The sequence below is a fragment of the Lutra lutra genome, chromosome 14 (genome assembly GCF_902655055.1).
Source record: "Lutra lutra chromosome 14, mLutLut1.2, whole genome shotgun sequence".
NCBI lineage: Eukaryota > Metazoa > Chordata > Mammalia > Carnivora > Mustelidae > Lutra > Lutra lutra.
Genome location: NC_062291.1, coordinates 10,053,597 through 10,071,719, shown reverse-complemented (window position 1 = coordinate 10,071,719; position 18,123 = coordinate 10,053,597). Strand labels below are relative to the sequence as shown.

General features: G+C 39.6%; 1 protein-coding gene across 8 annotated transcripts in view; it reads right to left on the bottom strand.

The window, feature by feature from the left end:
* RYR2 (ryanodine receptor 2) overlaps window positions 1-18,123 on the bottom strand; it is a 738,447-nt gene that overhangs the window by 333,193 nt on the left and 387,131 nt on the right. For all 8 annotated transcript variants that reach the window (XM_047702071.1, XM_047702073.1, XM_047702075.1 and 5 more), the window contains 2 exons: window positions 16,556-16,691; window positions 4,467-4,562 (listed from right to left, as the gene is read on the bottom strand). In XM_047702071.1, coding sequence (XP_047558027.1) covers window positions 4,467-4,562; window positions 16,556-16,691 — 232 coding nt within the window. The remainder of the gene's footprint in view (window positions 1-4,466; window positions 4,563-16,555; window positions 16,692-18,123) is intronic.

The window sequence follows — 18,123 nt, the reverse complement described above, 5'->3', positions numbered from 1 at the left end:
CTGACGAGCATCCCCGCCATGTTGGCAGAAACCGAGTGAGCAGCACTATGGCACCTGTGACTCTCAGCCTAGGGCTCGCTTTCTCCTTGCTCCTTAAAAAGACTGGATGACAAGACTGAGCCTGGCTTTGGCCCTCCTGCCATCAAACCTATCCAAGAAACTGGGGCCCCCCAGGCCAGCACAAGTTCACTGACCACTGAGGCAGAAGTGTCAAGCAGACCACGAATATAAAACAAAGATGAGAAACAGATGCGAGAATTAAACACTGGCTGTGAATATCAACTTCCTATTGCATATCAAAAAGACAGGAAAAGAACCAAAAAACCACTGCATAATTCAGAGAGCCACCATCACGGGAACAAGACCAGCAGACCCCACCAGTCTCTGAAACCCAGGGACACCCTTCGCCCCCCCATCACTCCCGGTCTCCTTCAAACTTTAACACCCAGGGCCAGGCATGGATGTTATACAAGTTACTGTGGGAAATGCTTATAAAACCAATCAACTATGTCACAAAGCAGGATAGTTCTCTTCTCCAGTGTGAGACAGTTGAAGTTTTTTTTTTTTTTCTCATCTCAAAAGAACCATTTCTGAAAACACAATTTGCCACCTATCCCACACACAGGCTTTCAGAAGAGAATTCTGAAAAGCATGGCGACTCCAGACAAGGCAACCCTGATCACTTTTTTCATTCAGAAAAGAACATTCTGCTTCATTTGGATTTTACTTGGAGGGACTTTTTTTTTTCTTTTCCTACTTTTGACATTGCTGGTAAGGAATATTTTTCCAAAAAGGCCTCCAAACATAGATTCTCCATTCCCTGTTCTCTTTTGCTTTCCAGTTACTTAATGCTTCACTGGGAAAGGAAGGAGTACGGCTGTACTCGGGAGTTTGCTGGCATCGTTCAAAAATGAGTAATTTTTGACAAGGGACGTCACTAAATATTCAATTAGTAACCTTTAATCGTTAATATATTATTTCAAACACTGAGTGATTGCCTTTGAAATATGTACATGAGGTTTCCCTGTCGTAAGTGATCCATCAGCTCGAACATAACTTATCATCGTGAGGACCCAGATCATTATTAAAAACCCCAGTCACTGTAATGTTCTCTGAATGAAGCAACAGAGGCAGATGGATGATTACGTTACAGTGCGGTGGTAGGGTCAAACAGGTACAGACCCGATGACGATCATGAAAGGTTTTCTTTACAAAGTCTGCAACATCACCATGATTCTGATTTTATGTTTCTCCTAAGGGTCAGATGCACAGTCTCCTGGCTATAACCAGAACTGGCTTTCTGCACAGCCAAAAGACTGGGTGACTCAGTAGATTAAGTATCTGTTCAGGTCATGATCTCAGGGTCATGGGATCTAGAGCCCTGCATCAGGCTCCCCGCTCAGCAGGGAATCTGCTTCTCCTTCTCCCTCTGCTCCTCTTCCTGCTCATGCTCTCCTTCTCAAAAAAATAAATAAAATCTTAAAAAAAAAAAAGATTTAAATCAACCAACAACTGAAGTTTCCCTTTTTCAAAGTTACTTCCTAGAAAACTGTCCTTTCTATGTCATCATGTGTTGCCTAAACTGCTGATATCACTCCAAAAGATTAGCTAGGATTTCTGAATCACCAGCAGCAGGTCTCATACAATATCCCATGGGCTCCTGCTTTTTCTAATGCAGATGTTCGTACCTAAGTACATATCAAGGAAGAAGATCCTGGCAAACAATATTCTGGGGCAGAGTATTCACACCTAATGAATTTTTCCCTTTAAAAATGATGAGCTTATGCTCTCTAAGAAATAGTTGTGACATCTTCTGAAGCTTTAAACTATTGTATGTGAGCACATGCTCAGATAGTTCAAGCCCCCGGAAAGCTTCCTTCTGCTTGAACCCAGAGGGAACATCCTTCACAGCACGTAACTAGGAGCAGGGAGGAACTGGCACGAATCCCCAAGTAAGCCACTTGAATCAATGCAAAACTATCTGCAGAAAAGACTGTACAAAAGTTAGACTCAGAAGAGATGCAGCCCCCTGACCAGCAGACTATGCTCAGTCAGCTGTTTCTTAAATGCCCAAACAGCATTTCAAGTGTGGAGAACATCTTAAAGAAAACTCAGCCTTCAGAAATCCATCAGTTTGATTAACTGGACTTGCTCATACAAATCTTCTCTTTTCCATTAAATTTGGCCTAGAGACACAGTCACAGAGGAAGCCTGGGAATAGGTCTAATTTTTCCTCCCAAGAAATTCACAGTGGCTCTTCTCATAGACTGATCAGGTACCCTACTAAACCTTTATGCACTAGTGATACTAGTCAGCCTTCAATGAAGCAGAACATGCGTAAGAAAATAAATCTGCTCACTCCTCTTTCTGAGCCCCACAATCAGAGAAGGCAATAAAGAGGAGCTGGGGGGTACCAGATACTGCCAGGACCCTGGTCAAATTCTCATCCTCTGTGTTCAGAGCTGGGGTTTCATCTCTCCTGTAACAATTAATTCTAGCATCTCCAATCAGTCATTCAAATGTCCTATTCCTTGATTTCCTTTCCTCTAAAGTGAGATGTCAGGTTCAGGGTTCTCCAATGGTCCTTCCTACTCCTGATGTTCCCTGTGCTTTCTGAGCACACAGGACATCTACTTGACACATAAGTACCTGTGACCAACAGCTGAACCGGACAAAGATCATAGCAAATGGCAATTTGTATCCAGTGGAACTGTGCCTACAACCAACCAAACTGAAGACTGTAGAGCCAGGACTCTTCTTGGCTGAGTTTAAAGGATGCTCCACTCTGTTCTTTCCTTCTCTCTTTCCTCTCTGCTCTGAGCACTGTGTGTGTGTGTGTGTGTGTGTGTGTGTGTGTGTGTGTGTATCTTCAGAGAAGCAACTGATTCATCTAACATTAACACTGTCCTGAAGGTAGCTCTGCCCATCTCTCTGGAGATTCCCTGTGGCCAGAAAAGGGGATCAGCATACTTTTTTGTATCTACTGGAGATTGCCAACAGTTCTGGATACTCTGACCCAAGAATTTATCCATTCTTGCAATCTTGCCATCATTTTTTTACCACTAACTTGACCACCTCCTCCCAGCATTTATTCAGTTTTCTCCTTATTCAGCAAGTTCTGTGATGGTCCACAGCCCCCCTGTTTGTGGTGCGATACCCTGAAAACCCTCATCTTACAATCCTTGTGTCTTTTTAAGCTAAACAATCTCCCTCTTTATATCCGCCATCCAACAATCCAACAATGTCTTAAAACTCAGCGTGTGACTCAAACTTCTCTACCTCCTCCTCCTAAATCTTAAACACTAAAATTTTACTCTGTGACTTAAAATTTCCCTCTTGGACCACAACTGTCTGTTCTTCTACTCATTCAATTCCAAACAACCTATCCTTGAGTAAGTCTTTCTCATGCAAAAGTCATGAAATTTTATCTGTATTGACTGGCATTTTCTTAAGGGAATTCAGCCATTCATTCATCCATTCATTTATTCATCCTACTTGATGCCAGATGATACAGTAGACCCAGAGATGAACGAGATCATGTCCCTGGCTTCAAGGAGTTCATTGCTAGTTAGGAGATTGAGAGGAAAAATAAGTAACATAAAGGGGCATTAGTGGCACAGAATGGCAACTAATGAGATACTGTGCAAAAGGAGGGAGGAGCAATCCACTTTGGTTTGGGGGGTCGCTGATACAATCTATGTTGCTAGACAAGCTCAGGTTATCAGTTTTAAGTTTCCACAACACCAAAATAAGAATAACACACATGTTAGAGAGCAAGAGAGACCATGTTCATTGCCTGTAACTATTTGACTATCATATAGACTCATAATATTAATATGTATTCAATCACTTTAAAATAGTGTGCTGTACGATTTGGAAACAAATCCGATTTTTGGCTATTATTGTCCAAATAATCTTTTGAACACAAGTTAAAAGTAGACGTTCCAAACCAGTTTTTTTGTTTATATAATACATTTGGAGTAACTAATCTGAAAAACAATGGGGATTCTGGCTCCATGGTAGACTAAGGGACTTCATTTTTTTTAATGTAAATGAACTATAAAATTGCTTTTCAGAAATACTAAAATACCGGGACGCCTGGGTGGCTCAGTTGGTTAAGCAACTGCCTTCAGCTCAGGTCATGATCCCGGTGCCCTGGGATCGAGTCCCACATCGGGCTCCTTGCTCAGCGGGAAGCCTGCTTCTCCCTCAGCCTCTGCCTGCCATTCTGTCTGCCTGTGCTCATTCTCTCTCTGACAAATAAATAAAATCTTTAAAAAAAAAAAAAAAAAAAAGAAATACTAAAATACCAATGAGTTTAACAATAAGTAAAAATTTCAACTTATTCAAAGGAAAATATTTAAATGGCACTGATGCTCAAAATTTGTTTTTATACCTTAAGGAATGTAAAGTAGAAGAAAATGGGAGTTAATGTATAAGGACAAGGAAATAACCAGAAAACATACCAGAAGAAGCTTCTAGTCTTTCCAATCGGCTGATCAACCAGTCAAGGGAGCCAGAAAATTGAGCACAGTTTTTACGATTTCCTCTAATTAGAGCCGCTGCAGAAGAAAAAAGCAGACATCACAGTTATATGATTCTCCAGTTTAAAATGCAAGGTAAGCTGGTAGTAAGCCCTAAAATGCTGGAACAAGAACAAAATACTCTGACTTTACCTCTCAGATCTATACAAATACACAGACACATCTACATATATAAAATTGAGATTTTATTTAAAGTCTATTAACATATAATGTATTATTAGTTTCAAAGGTAGAGCTCATTGATTCAGGGGTTTTATATAACACCAGTGCTCATCATTACATCCTTAATGCCTGTCACCCAGTTACCCCATCCCCCAGCCACCTCCCCTCCAGCAACCCTCAGTTTGTCTCCCTCTACGGTTTTATCTTGTTTTATTTCTTCCTCTCCTCCCCTATGATCCTCTGCTCTGTTTCTTAAGTTCCACATATGAATGAAATCACCTGGTATTTGTCTTTCTCTGACTGGCTTATTTCACTTAGCAGAACACCCTCTACTTCCATCTTCACCATTGCAAATGGCACGGGTTTCCTTCTTTTTGATGGCTGAGTAGTATTCCAGTGTGTGTGTGTGTGTGTGTGTGTGTGTGTGTGTGTGTGTGTGTATCATATCATCTTCATCCATTCATCTCTCAATGCACATCTGGACTCTTTCCATAGTTTGGCTACTGTGGACATTGCTGCTATAAACATTTGGGTGCACGTGCCCCTTCAGATTACTACCTTTTTATCTTTAGGGTAAATACCCAGTAGTGCAATTGCTGGGTCATAGGGTAGCTCTATTTTCAACTTTTTACACTTGATCTTAGCCAAAAGGCCGAGAAGCGATATATTTTCAACTTTTTGAGGAACCTCCATACTGTTTTCCAGAGTAGCTGCACCAGCTTGCATTCCCACAAACAGTGTAGGAGGGTTCCCCTTCTCCGCATCCTTGCAAACATCTGTCATTTTCTGAGTTCTTAATCTTAACCATTCTGACTGGTGTGAGGTAGTACTCATTATTTTTCTTTTTAAAGAATTGATATTTGTTAATAGGGACCAGAAAACCATACTGCTCATTAGAAGGAATATATTTTGAGAAAGTAGTATTTCATATTGGGAGGAAATGATGAAGGATAATGGAAAAACCAGTGTCCTGGGAGTCTCCTCACTTGGGTTCTGATACTCATTGCTTTTAATTAGCCATGAGACTAAGTGATTTAATTTCCCTAGAGCTCAACTTTCTCATGTCTATAATGAAAAGTTAAGAGCACATCAGTTTTCCTGAAAATGTAGCACAAAATACTAGGAGATATAGTTAGTAACTGTAACAGGCACACAGAGAGATATAATTAATTGTTACCTGGAAAAAAGGGTGGGAAGGCAGATGGCTAATAAGTTTGAAAATGTTTCACTTTCCTCCTGTATCTCTACTTCTCTTTAAAGTTCACAATGCACTTGAAGGACTCAGAACTCCTGTAGTCAAGTCACCTAACTTTGTTTCACCTAGTGTTTTTGATTGGTCTTTGATGAAAGAAACCATCTTATATGAAATTCCTACATAACCTTTATGATCTCCTTCAACCCAATTTATAGAATCCATTTAAAACTTCTAATGTCTCACAATCATGCGATTCTTTCAAAGTAAATCTTGTCAATATTTTATGAAAATTCTACTCTTAATGCCCATGAAATTGTCCCAAAACAGTACGACTATTTACAAAGGGTTGGTGTGATGTTGACACAGTAGGATATTTAATGGGAAAAAGATGTTGCCATAAGAAAACAATCACTATTTAAAATCTGGTAGTGCTAGGAAGCAGTTCAAAGGAACTGAAGTTCAAGGGCACTGCCTATTTATCCCCTTGGTAAGAATAAGATGGAGGAGTTCCTATAGTAGCAGAGTGCAATTAATCTTAAAGACTTTATTTAGTCTGCCTGATGATTAAACAATGATGCACTTGATTACTTAAACTCCCTGGGACCAGAGCCCCAGCAAGAATCAGCAACCAGCTAGACACACACACACACACACACACACACAAAGTGACAAGTGTCAAGGATGAAGTACAGTAGAATGATAAGGAGTCCTATGTGCTCCATGGGATTTCTAATTTTAATCCATAAGAATTCTGTTCATGACTTACAACAGCAGCCATTGAGGGAGAGTATAAAACCTCTGAATCTTTAGAGTCTCATTTGCTGAAAGTTTAACTCACACTTATTTTCTAAGATTTTGTTTATTTGAAAGAGAGAGAGAGAGTGAGCGAAAGCATGAGCAGGGTGGTAGGGAGAGGGACAAGCAGACTCCTGGCAGAGCAGGGAGCCAGATGTGGAGCTTGATCCCAGGACCTTGGGATCATGACCTGAGCTGAGGGCAGATGTTTAACTCACTGAGCCACCCAGGTGCCCTTATCTCACTCTTCTAATTTTACCTCTGGTTTTTAAAATGAAAGAGATTAAATGTTTTCTAGAGGTCAGATGTTAGAGATAAGGTGCTTCTTGAAGTAACAAACAATGTAAGAATGGACCCTTTCAATAAGCCATGACACATTTAAGAAAGTCACATAATAAGCCACAAAAAAGAAGACTTCATTAAATTTACTGCAAACAGAAATGGTATACCTGGCCTAGCCCACTGACAACAATGTAATGAAACTAGAAATTAGTAAGAAAAGTAGAAACTAAAAGTTCAAGCACTTAATAATTTAAATTCACTCACTAATAATTTTTGAGTCAGTAGGGAATCAATACCACAATTGTAGACTGACTAGTAAATAACAAATATAGAAATGTTATTTAATACAATCAGTGGTAGATAGTCAAAACTACTCAGAGGAAAATTAAACACTTTCTTTCACCAGATGAAAAGTGTTACCCTAACATCCTTTCAAGATTTAAGAAATAACATCAAACACATATAAGTAAAATAGGATAAAGAAATAAATAACAAAAAAGGAAAACATTAGAGATAAGAAAATGATCTATGTAATAAATTTAAATGGTAGGATTGATCAATAAAGTCAAGAATTTTTTTAAACATGTTAAATAACAACTCTCTAATCATGAAGGAAAAAGACAAAATTAAGAATAAATAGGAATTAGGGGCGCCTGGGTGGCTCAGTGGGTTAAGCCGCTGCCTTCGGCTCAGGTCATGATCCCAGGTCCTGGGTTCGAGCCCCACATCGGGCTTTCTGCTCAGCAGGGAGCCTGCTTCCTCCTCTCTCTCTGCCTGCCTCTCTGCCTACTTGTGATTTCTCTCTGTCAAATAAATAAATAAAATCTTAAAAAAAAAAGAATAAACAGGAATTATAAATACAGACACTTCAGAGGTCTCGGCACTAGAATTTTTAAACATATAGGGAAAAAATGGTTTCCATTTATGCATATATATATATACATACACACACACACACACACACACACACACACACACACATTTTTTTCACCAAAACTAACCCAAAGGAAAAAAATTTAAAGGGAAAAATCTAAAAAGTACAATCAACCATGATTAATATCAAGTAAAGACCAAAACCCTTTTTCTATACTAAAGAAGTAAGGTATTTCTAAACTATTTCAAAGTAAAGAAACTAAGGAAATCTCCCTAATTATTTTACATAAGACAGTATAACACTGACATCAGTACCTAGCAAAGTATGCATATGAGAAAACCAGAGGGAACTCTTACTTATGAATATCAATCCAAAAATCTTATACAAGAATGGTATTTAGAAATTATATTCAACAATATATTAGCAACATTAACTCAAGTAGGGTTCCATTCCTCCAATGAGACAGAAAGGTAATAATAAATCTGTTAATAAGTCACAGACAAAATGTGATCATCTCAATAGACTGTGACAAAATATATACTTCTAATGAAAGAAAAATTAAGCTCCATAAAGAATGCCTTCTGAACCTTATCCATGTGTGTGTAGATGTATGTGTGTGCAGGTACATACCCTCCTTTGCAGATAAATGGAGTGTGCAAAACATTACAATCAGCAAGTTAGTTAAGAAGACATCAGTCAAGTGAGTTTCTAAAGTAATTGAAACCTACACAGAGAATTATAGGGAAGTTCATCACAATACAGTTGATAATAGCAAAATCCTGGACACAGCCTGACTATGGGCTAAGTCAATGGCACATTCCTTCAGCAGGCTAGTGTACATCCACTAAAACCATCATTTACTGCCAAGAAGATATGCCCGCAATACAGAAGACCATTCAAACAAATGCTATAAAGGAATATTGATCATACAATCCCATTTTTGTGAAGTAAATACACATTCATTTATCCCAGGACCCCGGGATCATGACCTGAGCCAAAGGCAGAGGTTTTAACCCAATGAGCCACCCAGGTGCCCCCAAAACTCTCACTTTTAAAATTTATTTATCAAATACGAATTACCTGCTTTGCATCTGGCACTACTCCAGGTCTAAGAGATACAGCAGAAAATCAAATGAGCTTCTCTCCTTTGGAGCTTATATGCGAAGTCTGGGAATACTAATCATTCTAGCACAGACAAATGAGGGACCAAAGAACTAGAATCCACAAAGATATATTTTTTTAAATTTTCAGATTAACAAGTTGTTGTTCCTAAGTCCTGAAAACCCACAACATCAAACATAAACAAGCAAAAACTCCAGAATGTTGTTGAAAAATTTAAGAGTGCTGTGCCATGGAAACTTCTTGGGAAGCATGAGGAAGGGTCCCTGTTATTTGGGAATTTTGTGAACTCAGGTTTGATGATCCCGCCCAGGAAGTGGACAGAGTAAGAGAAGCAATGAAAAACTTCTTTGCATGCACTGGCCTCATGACTGCGTTGGGCCAAGAATACATGAGCATTTCTCATGGATCCTGGGGGAGAGCATCTCTGTGGACTCATCCTGAGTAGAGCCATCAGGAGAGCCATCAGGAGCAGCAGGTTGACTTTAGGAAAAAGACGCTGGAGGTCGACTACTAGCTGTACATGGCCAAGCAAGGAGCTACCAACAGCCATCCAGAACCAAGCTGCAGGTATCCTGTCCCATGAGCAGGAACTCAGCTGAAGACCTCTAACAAGCGAGCCGGAAAAAGTCAACTCCTTGCCAGTCCCTCCAATCCCCCCACCACCAGAGATGAGAGCTTTCACCTTCTGGCTAGAGCCAGAGAAGAGGCAGCCACACAACCAAGTAAAAACTGTGCTATCTTCTCCCCTCCCTCTCTACCGTCATCAGGAGGCAATCAGCTGGCTAGTGCAGGGGAAGGTAAGTAGAGACCACAGTGTGTTCCTGCTTGTGGGGCTCACAGGGGAGCCAAGACTTTAAAGCCAGGCAATTCTAATTCCAGAGTTCATACCCAGGTCCAGTCTGTGCTACTCCAGCCCCTCCCCCCACCGCCATCAGTCTCTTCCTGCTGGAACCCCTGACCTAGAAGAGATTACCAGGGGTGGGCTCCTGGCCGTGTCTATCAACAGATTAAGAAGACATCTCACAAAATAGGTTACAAAGTGCATTTCCATTAAAAAAGGATTAGTAACTGTCATGGTCATTTTGTAGAAAAGTGATTATTACCAGGTTAAAAGGAAAAAATGTGTTTTGTTTATAAAATGTCTTGCAGGATTTCCTGAAGGATAATACAGAAACATCTGTATGTGCAGATGCCAAAGCAATCCCTGGTATGAGCAAGTTTGAAGCAATGCCCTCCTCTAACATCTCCTGGCTACCTCCCCCAGTGTTTTACAGCATTTCGGAAGATCTGCCTCCTTAGGACCCCAGGAGAATGTCCCAGATGTGCTCAAATCCTTCATCATGGTTCCCTATCCAAGTGTTAACATATTCAATAAAAGGTAACTTCCACCTTCCTGAGAGGGCCAGGGTTTTTGCTGTTTGTTCTATCCTTTGAATCTTCATGAGTATTCATAGACAGAGTTTGCCAAAGGGCCATTTCTCAGACATCTTTAGAAAACCATCCTGCCTTGCAAGCCTCCTACAGATTAATTGTGTGGATTTCACAAAAGACACATGGAAGGAAGCCACAGCAATGCTTTCAAACTATGAATGCTGGCGTCTCTGAGATTCCTCCACATGGCAGGCTCATAAATCTACTTTTATCATTCTCCACCTAAAACACATATTAAATATATCCATGTCAAATTTTAAAATTGTTATAGATTATCATTGCCACCTGCTCTCTCCATGCTAAATACATGTACTGAAGAAAAAAGAAGGTGGCGTATTTCCACACAGGAAGCCAAGACAGGTTCAACTGTCTACCTGGTTGGAAGCATGGGAAGGAGGCTTAATAAATTTGGAGTGAATGAAACTTGAACCCAACTTCCGATAGTTGGGTAAGGAAGGACTGTGGGGTATAAATGTGTTATGAACTCCAAATATCACTGCAGATCTGATACTTTTGTAGACAGACTGAAATATATCCTCGTGTAGAGATGGTTACTTATAATCACACCAACTTTAATAAAAATCACTGGCAGCAAATGATTCTCAAATCAACCTAAAAATGTATTCATTTTTTTCTAATCATGAAATCAGTGTTCACTACAATAAATAGAGAAAATCAAGAGTAGCCAAAGAAATATTTAAGCCACAAAATCTCTCATCGTTCTATTTACCTCAAATGACCACGAGTGAACCTACCATGTATATATTGAAAGAGATCCTCTTTACATGTATGCACTGAATTATAAACATTCGACTTCTTCAGTCAACTGGAATTCATGTACTAACTTTCCCTTCCATCCTCAGTTGTGTAACATTACACATTTATGTTAATGACTTTTTCAATTATAAAAGTAATGTGTGTAAACACAGTAAGAATGCATAATAGAACATACAAAAAAAGTAAAAGATCTGTCCCCCAAAAAGTAGCCACCTAGCAGTTTTCTGTGCATCCTTCCAGAAATATCCAGGGTGTATACGAATGTATCTTTTTCTGCATAATTCTAATACAATGCAACTGGAATCTCCATGGGCATACAATGTTCCTCTTGCTTTTTTTTTTTTTCTTTTTTCCACTTAATACCATATCCTAGATGGCCATGCTAGAAAAGGACAGCAATCTGGCCTGTCTTATACAATTTCCCCAATGATGCATTTATCTCAATTTTCAATGATAACACAGTACTACACTATTACTTTTGTAACCAATCCCCTGTTGATAGAAAAATAGTTTTCAATTTTATGTACTCTATAAATAATTTTGCAGTGGACAACCTTCCCACACCTGTGCCAATATATCTCTAGAATACATATCTTAAAGTAGGATTTCTAGAGTAAAAGGAAACACATTTCAAGTGTGATGTGTAATGCCAACCAAAGTTTGTTTTAAATTCCACCAATTTACACTCCCACCAAAAACATATTACCAAGTTTTTCCCCAATAACAGGTGTTACCAAATTTTTTATCTCTGCTAAGCTAATAAATGAAAAATGATCCTTACTCATCATCTTAATTTACAGTTATTGGTCATGTTGAGAATCTTTTGTTATTTGTTTTTCTGGAAACTACTGTCTCATCTTTTGTCCATTTTTCCATCAGGTAATAGTTCCTTTTCTTATGGATTTATGAAAACTCCATATATTAGAGAAACTGAGCCTTTGTCTTTGATATAGATGACATATTTTACAAAATTCCCACCTGTTTTTTATTTTTAATATCATTTATCATAAATATTTTAATTTTTATGTAGTCAAATTTATCAATTTTGTATTAATCACTTACTAACATCATTTAACAATAACTTGCAGCAAGATAGTCAAGGTAGTAATGTCAGTAACTGCACAACATCATGGCTAGCTTTGTTATATGCATTGTGTGTCTCTTACTGGACCATTAATTCCATGGCATCAGGGACTGTATCCTGGTCACAGCTGACCCTCACTGCCCAGATTAGGGCATCTTGGACAGCAAGCCCTTTTGAACAGATTGGACTCCTATTTAAATCCAGATTGACTGGACTCCAAGTCCACGTTCTCCCAACATGGCGCGGTTTCTGTTACAGAGGATACCCTTTGAGAGGACGGTAAGAGGAACAGAGATTCAAGACACTTGGGAAATAATGAACAAAATGGAAAAAGAAGCTTCCTGAAGAGAGATATTAAGAGAGAGAGAGACAGAGACAAAGAGGTATGTGTGGGGGATTAACAAAATCTCTTACTATATTTAAGCCATCAACATCATCATTAAGGGAGAATTATAGTCATGTACAGGTAATATGTATAACACAGGTATCACTCACTATGCGCCTGGTGTTCTCAGTACGTCACATCACCTTGGGGGATTGCATGATAAACCTCCGGAGCAGGCACTCTAGTTGCAGTTCAGTGTTGCAGATGAAGAAATGAACTGTAAGTTTAGTCATCTGTTCAAGGTCATACAAGTAGGAGAGCTTTAATTTTGAGACCTTGTGGCTTAAAGAAGGGTCATTTTCTCAGACGGTTGCCTATGGATTAAAGATTAAGCCTTTTTTTTTTTTTTTTTTCCAAGAATAAGACACAATGGTGGGGGAGTAGCAGGTGCTCTGGTGTGTAACACAGTGACGCAATGACCACGTCTAAGCTATTATAGGAAAATCTAACCTCCCTGGGAATCTCTAATACACTTATTGAATAATTCAAACAAATATTTATTGAGTGCCAACTCTGTTTACACATGGTGCTACGTGGCAGACAAAAACACTCAGATTAGAATTTAGTCCATAAAACCTTTTGGATGAGTCAAGTATCTAAGTTAACATTTGAGTCGGACACTTCAGCATCTTCCCCAGAATTTTCTGCAATGTTCACCTCTGTATGGCAGCCAAGCAATCCAAGGGCTTGGCCCCAGTCCCAGGAGTGAGTCCTTGATCAGTCAGAGCCAGTGTTAGTGAAATTCGTATCCTCCCTAGTGTTAGTGAAATTCGTATCCTCCCTTGCAAGAGTGATGAGCTCAGGAAAGACAACAGATACAGTCTGGGCTAATGAGATGAAAGAGGTAAGATTTGCTAGGGGTTTTAGGAAACAGCATGCTCTTCCCTAAGAGGTAATTTCCAGGAGCAGCCTCTTTCGTGTTTTGCCTGTCAGAGAGGAAATCTGCAGCAGTGGGAGCTGAGGGCAGCCCACTGAGGGCACACAAGGGAAGCGGGTATTGGAGGAAACTGCCCTTTGTGAAAGGCAGAACAAATATAAAGAAGCGGCTTCTGGATACCATGATGAAGCCGTTGAGTACACCCACTGGCCGGCGTCCAGCTCTACAACCCAATAAATGCCCTCCACCAAGTGAGCCATTTTGAGCTGAGGCTGTAATCTGCAAGTGGACATATCCTAAGAGATCCGTCATCATTCCACCTGCAACAACTGCTTCTTCCCCTCCACACTCTGAATAAACCATTTAAAAATCCTATCTTTATCCATGGTCTCATTAAAAATAAAGCCATGAAACCGATTCTGATGAGGAGTGGTGTTCCCACTCTCCACGTCTCCAGCATTTTGTAGAATTCATTACTACTACTCCATTAGGTTCTAAAACAATGAGATTTAATCCCCAAAGAAGTCGTGAAGGTAAAAGGAGTATAAGCTTGAGGAAACATAGCCCCAAATGATAAAACGGAGATGCTGGCTTTGCTGGATTAAACTTTTTCTGTGATTTTAGAAAAATCATTAGAGTTGTCTCTGTACATTTTTATTCTTATGGATACATGAACACACGGACCTGTTGAAATGAAAAACGTACCAGACTACGGAAAAAACTGATACGAAGTTGTCAGTAAGATGTGCATTGTCTAGATATTTCCAAAACAACACTGTCTGCACATGATCCTTCCTGCCCTCAAACACACACAGATGAAGCACCTCTTGACCTTGAGCATCTAGAATGTCACAGAAAGAATCCCATGTCATAGCAAGTGAAGATGTTAAATTGTGGTGTTAAAACACAACCAAACGCCAGCCTCTACCAAATACAGAAACTCACCGCTGTAATTTCTTCACTGGAAAAGACATGCAGCCTCTAGAATGTGGCATCATAAAATCTTTGTCCTAATGATTTCATGGGTAAAATAATAAATCCAGATTCCTAGAAAGCCTCTGTGGCCTAGTCATGCTCAAAGAAATGCTAGTCAGTGTCACCCCTCATTCTCAAAGTATCAAAATACCTGTGTTTAATTTCATTAGCAGATCAAATAGCCCACCTAAAGGGAGCATATTAGAAATGCTAGCAGGCACAGGAGTTCTATTTGCTAAATAGTATTATTAAGTTTTTTTTTTTTTAAGATTTTATTTATTTACCTGACAGACAGAGATCACAAGTAGACGGAGAGGCAGGCAGAGAGAGAGAGAGAGAGGGAAGCAGGCTTCTCGCTGAGCAGAGAGCCCGACTTGGGACTCGATCCCAGGACCCTGAGACCACGACCCAAGCCGAAGGCAGCGGCCCAACCCACTGAGCCACCCAGGCGCCCAGTATTATTAAGTTTTAATGAGTTTCAATTAGATTATAGAGAATTTCCAAATATTTTGATACCTTTCATTCTTCACACACACACACACTAATACCTCGAGACTTCTTTTCTCTACTTAGGGATATACTTTCCTACTCTATCAGAACTCAATTTATTTAATTAGTCAACCTTTACTGAGTATCTGCCATGTGCCAGACATGGAGTTAAAGGACAGAGATACAAAAATCAGAGAAGCTGCCATTCTTGTCCTGGAGATCGTAGGCACCTGTGTAATTAAAAAATAGGTAAGTGTTAAAACACAAGTAAATACTAAGTGCCAAGAAAGCAGAGAGAGAGAGAGAGAGGAGGAGGAGGAGGGACTGTTCAATCATGCTACAGAGTTAGAAAAAATGTCAACACTAACTTCAAAAAAGTCACGCATGAACTGAGCCTCGAAGCATATACAGGAATTTTGGAAAAGAGGGGAGTAGGAAAATGTTACCGAAGCATGGACAGGGCACTCAGAAATGGGTACAGCTAGAGAAAAGGGAAAGAGAGTGGCAAAGATCAGGCTGGAAGCGTTCACCAGGACCTCACATACCAGGCAAAGCACGTTAAACTTCACCTTCTGGAATGATGGGAAAAGGTAAGAAATTTCTAAATGGAAGAGATGTGCAGTCACAGTGTATCAGATGAGTCTGGGATTTTGTAACTGAGGGTGAGTGAAGACAGAGGTCATTCTCCATTGGTCTCTTGTTTTTGCATGTTTTGTAAAGGAGTCACTGAAAGCCTTTCTTATAGGCTTTATTTTCAAGGATATTTGTAGCAAGCAGCCTTAGATGATGATGAGGTCTCCATCCAAAGCAAAAGGGTGGGCAGGTGTATTTCCAGTGTAACTGAATTGGACTCCCTAAGCTCACAATTCTTTTCCTGTGACTCAATCCACTGCATGTCAACTGTCCCCTTCATACTGTCCTACGAGAAGTGGGATTTGAAGAATTGCTGATATTTTGGCTTCATCCACTGCTTTGAGAAATAAACTATTTTTCTTTAACCTCATTGGAGGTCAGCTCACTAGCTTGCAAGTTCATAGTTCCTAACAGGAGACAAGTGAAAGCTAGTTGAATAGCCCAGGCCAAAAATACTAAGGACATAGGTTTGCATACAGTCAATAGGAATGCAGCACCAAACACCACAAGCATTTCTTCATTTACCTCAAGCACACCTAGAAGGTGCAAATGCAAATCTCAAAAAGACTACAGAAGGTGAAGGGGAAGGCTCCTGACAAGATTCTTGTGAGAGAGAAAGAGGGGTCTTGTGGGACTAACCTGAGAATCGGAGAGGAAATATTTGATGCATATTCACACAGAGGTCCTTCACCCACAAACTCACACCCTCGAAGACTCCCCTCCATAAATCAGAGATCAATTTATTGCTCTGGCCACATCCCACACTCCAAGATGGATGTAAGTACAACAAACATCACTTGGCTTTAAGCGCAACAACAATAAACACCAAAAGCCTCGATGAAGAAGCTTATCGTGAAACTACATTACCTGCTATGTGATCATTTGAAATAGATGTGAGTCAGCTGCCTTGAAAACCGTCATATTTCTTACCTAGCAACTCATAGAGAGAATTCAGGATCGACTTCCAGGACTCGCCGGCTTCTCTCCCAGCGACATCAGCAAAGTGGGCCGCGCTGCTGTACACGTGCAGCCTGTCTATACACTCGAGCACGAGGTTGATCATTCCCTGGAAGGTTAATACGAATTACCATAAGAAACTGTGATTCTGTTCACAGACCAAAAAAATGCTAGGTTGATTCATTAAAAAAAGTCTGGCTTAAAGTAAGACTGTTAATCATGAAGAAAATTGAGGTCCTATTATTTAAATGTCAGGAAGAAAAACACTTGTATGTGAAATAAAATATTCTTGACATAATTCAAGTGGTTTTTAAATCCTGAGGGCTATTATCGAATAGAAGCAGAAGAACAATACAAAGGTACGTGCTTTCTACTTCGATTTGCAAGGTTTACGAATAGATTAATGGATCAGTCACAACTGTATTGTACCATGAGTAAATGAAGAGGTTCAGAGAAGGCCACCACAAGATATGACACTTTGGCACAAGGATTATTTGGAGCTGAAGGCAGTTGAGAAAAATTCTCTGCCCTTTTTCCTCCTCCAAGGACAGAAGATGTTAATCATAAGAAACAAGGCCCAACATCTATCAGCCCAGAATCTTCACAGATGAAGCTACATAACTTTACTAACTCACCCTTAACTTCCACTAAGTTCCCCCAGGTATTCACCTTCCCACAATTTACTGCCCCTAGAAGCTCAAAACTCCTTTCCTTTATCTCTTTCCTTTTCTACAAACTTACTGTCCTTCTGTTAAGATGCTGTATAAGCCCGAGCTCTAACCATTCCTTTGAGTTGCTCATCGCTGAGTGCTCCCATGGGTATGTATAATTCACATGTTAATACAACTTGTTTTCTCTTAAATATCTGTCTTTCGTCACTCTAATCTGCAGGACCCCAACCAATGAACCTAAGAGAAGTAGAGGAAAATGACTTCCTTTCCTCTATTAGAAAAGCATAAGACTTAAGAAACTTTGTTCTTAGGACAGGCATCATTATGATCATAATCATTATCATTATTTTTAATATTAAATGAAAGATCTAATAAATGAAGGAAAGCTCATGACAAGAGATCTTTAAAGCAGGTCAAAAATACATTATAGAGCTTTGTAAGATGCTGTCTACATTTGAACTGTTTTTATTATTATTGCTAGATCAAGGTTGCCAAAATGAGGCAAAGCATATAAAAGGAGGAGCTAGTTCAAGTTGACTGATCAAGGGAACCTCTTTCTCACAGAGTTGTAAGAGGCACTAGGAACCTGTGCCCATTTCTAGGTCCCCATCTATGCCGTCTTCCATGAGAAATTGAAAAAAAAAAATCCAAATCAATACTTCAAAATTTCACACCCTAGTATTTCATTTTAGTTTTTCAGGATAATAAATGAACATAGCATAGTCTAACATTTTGGCACACACCAAATGTAAAGGGCCCACCAAACTACTCCATGTTGTTACTGCTCACGCTGACCTGCCCTGTGCTTTCATACCACTATGGTCTTTAAGCACATCGGTTTTGCATACAGTAAAAGTCCTCAAAAATTAA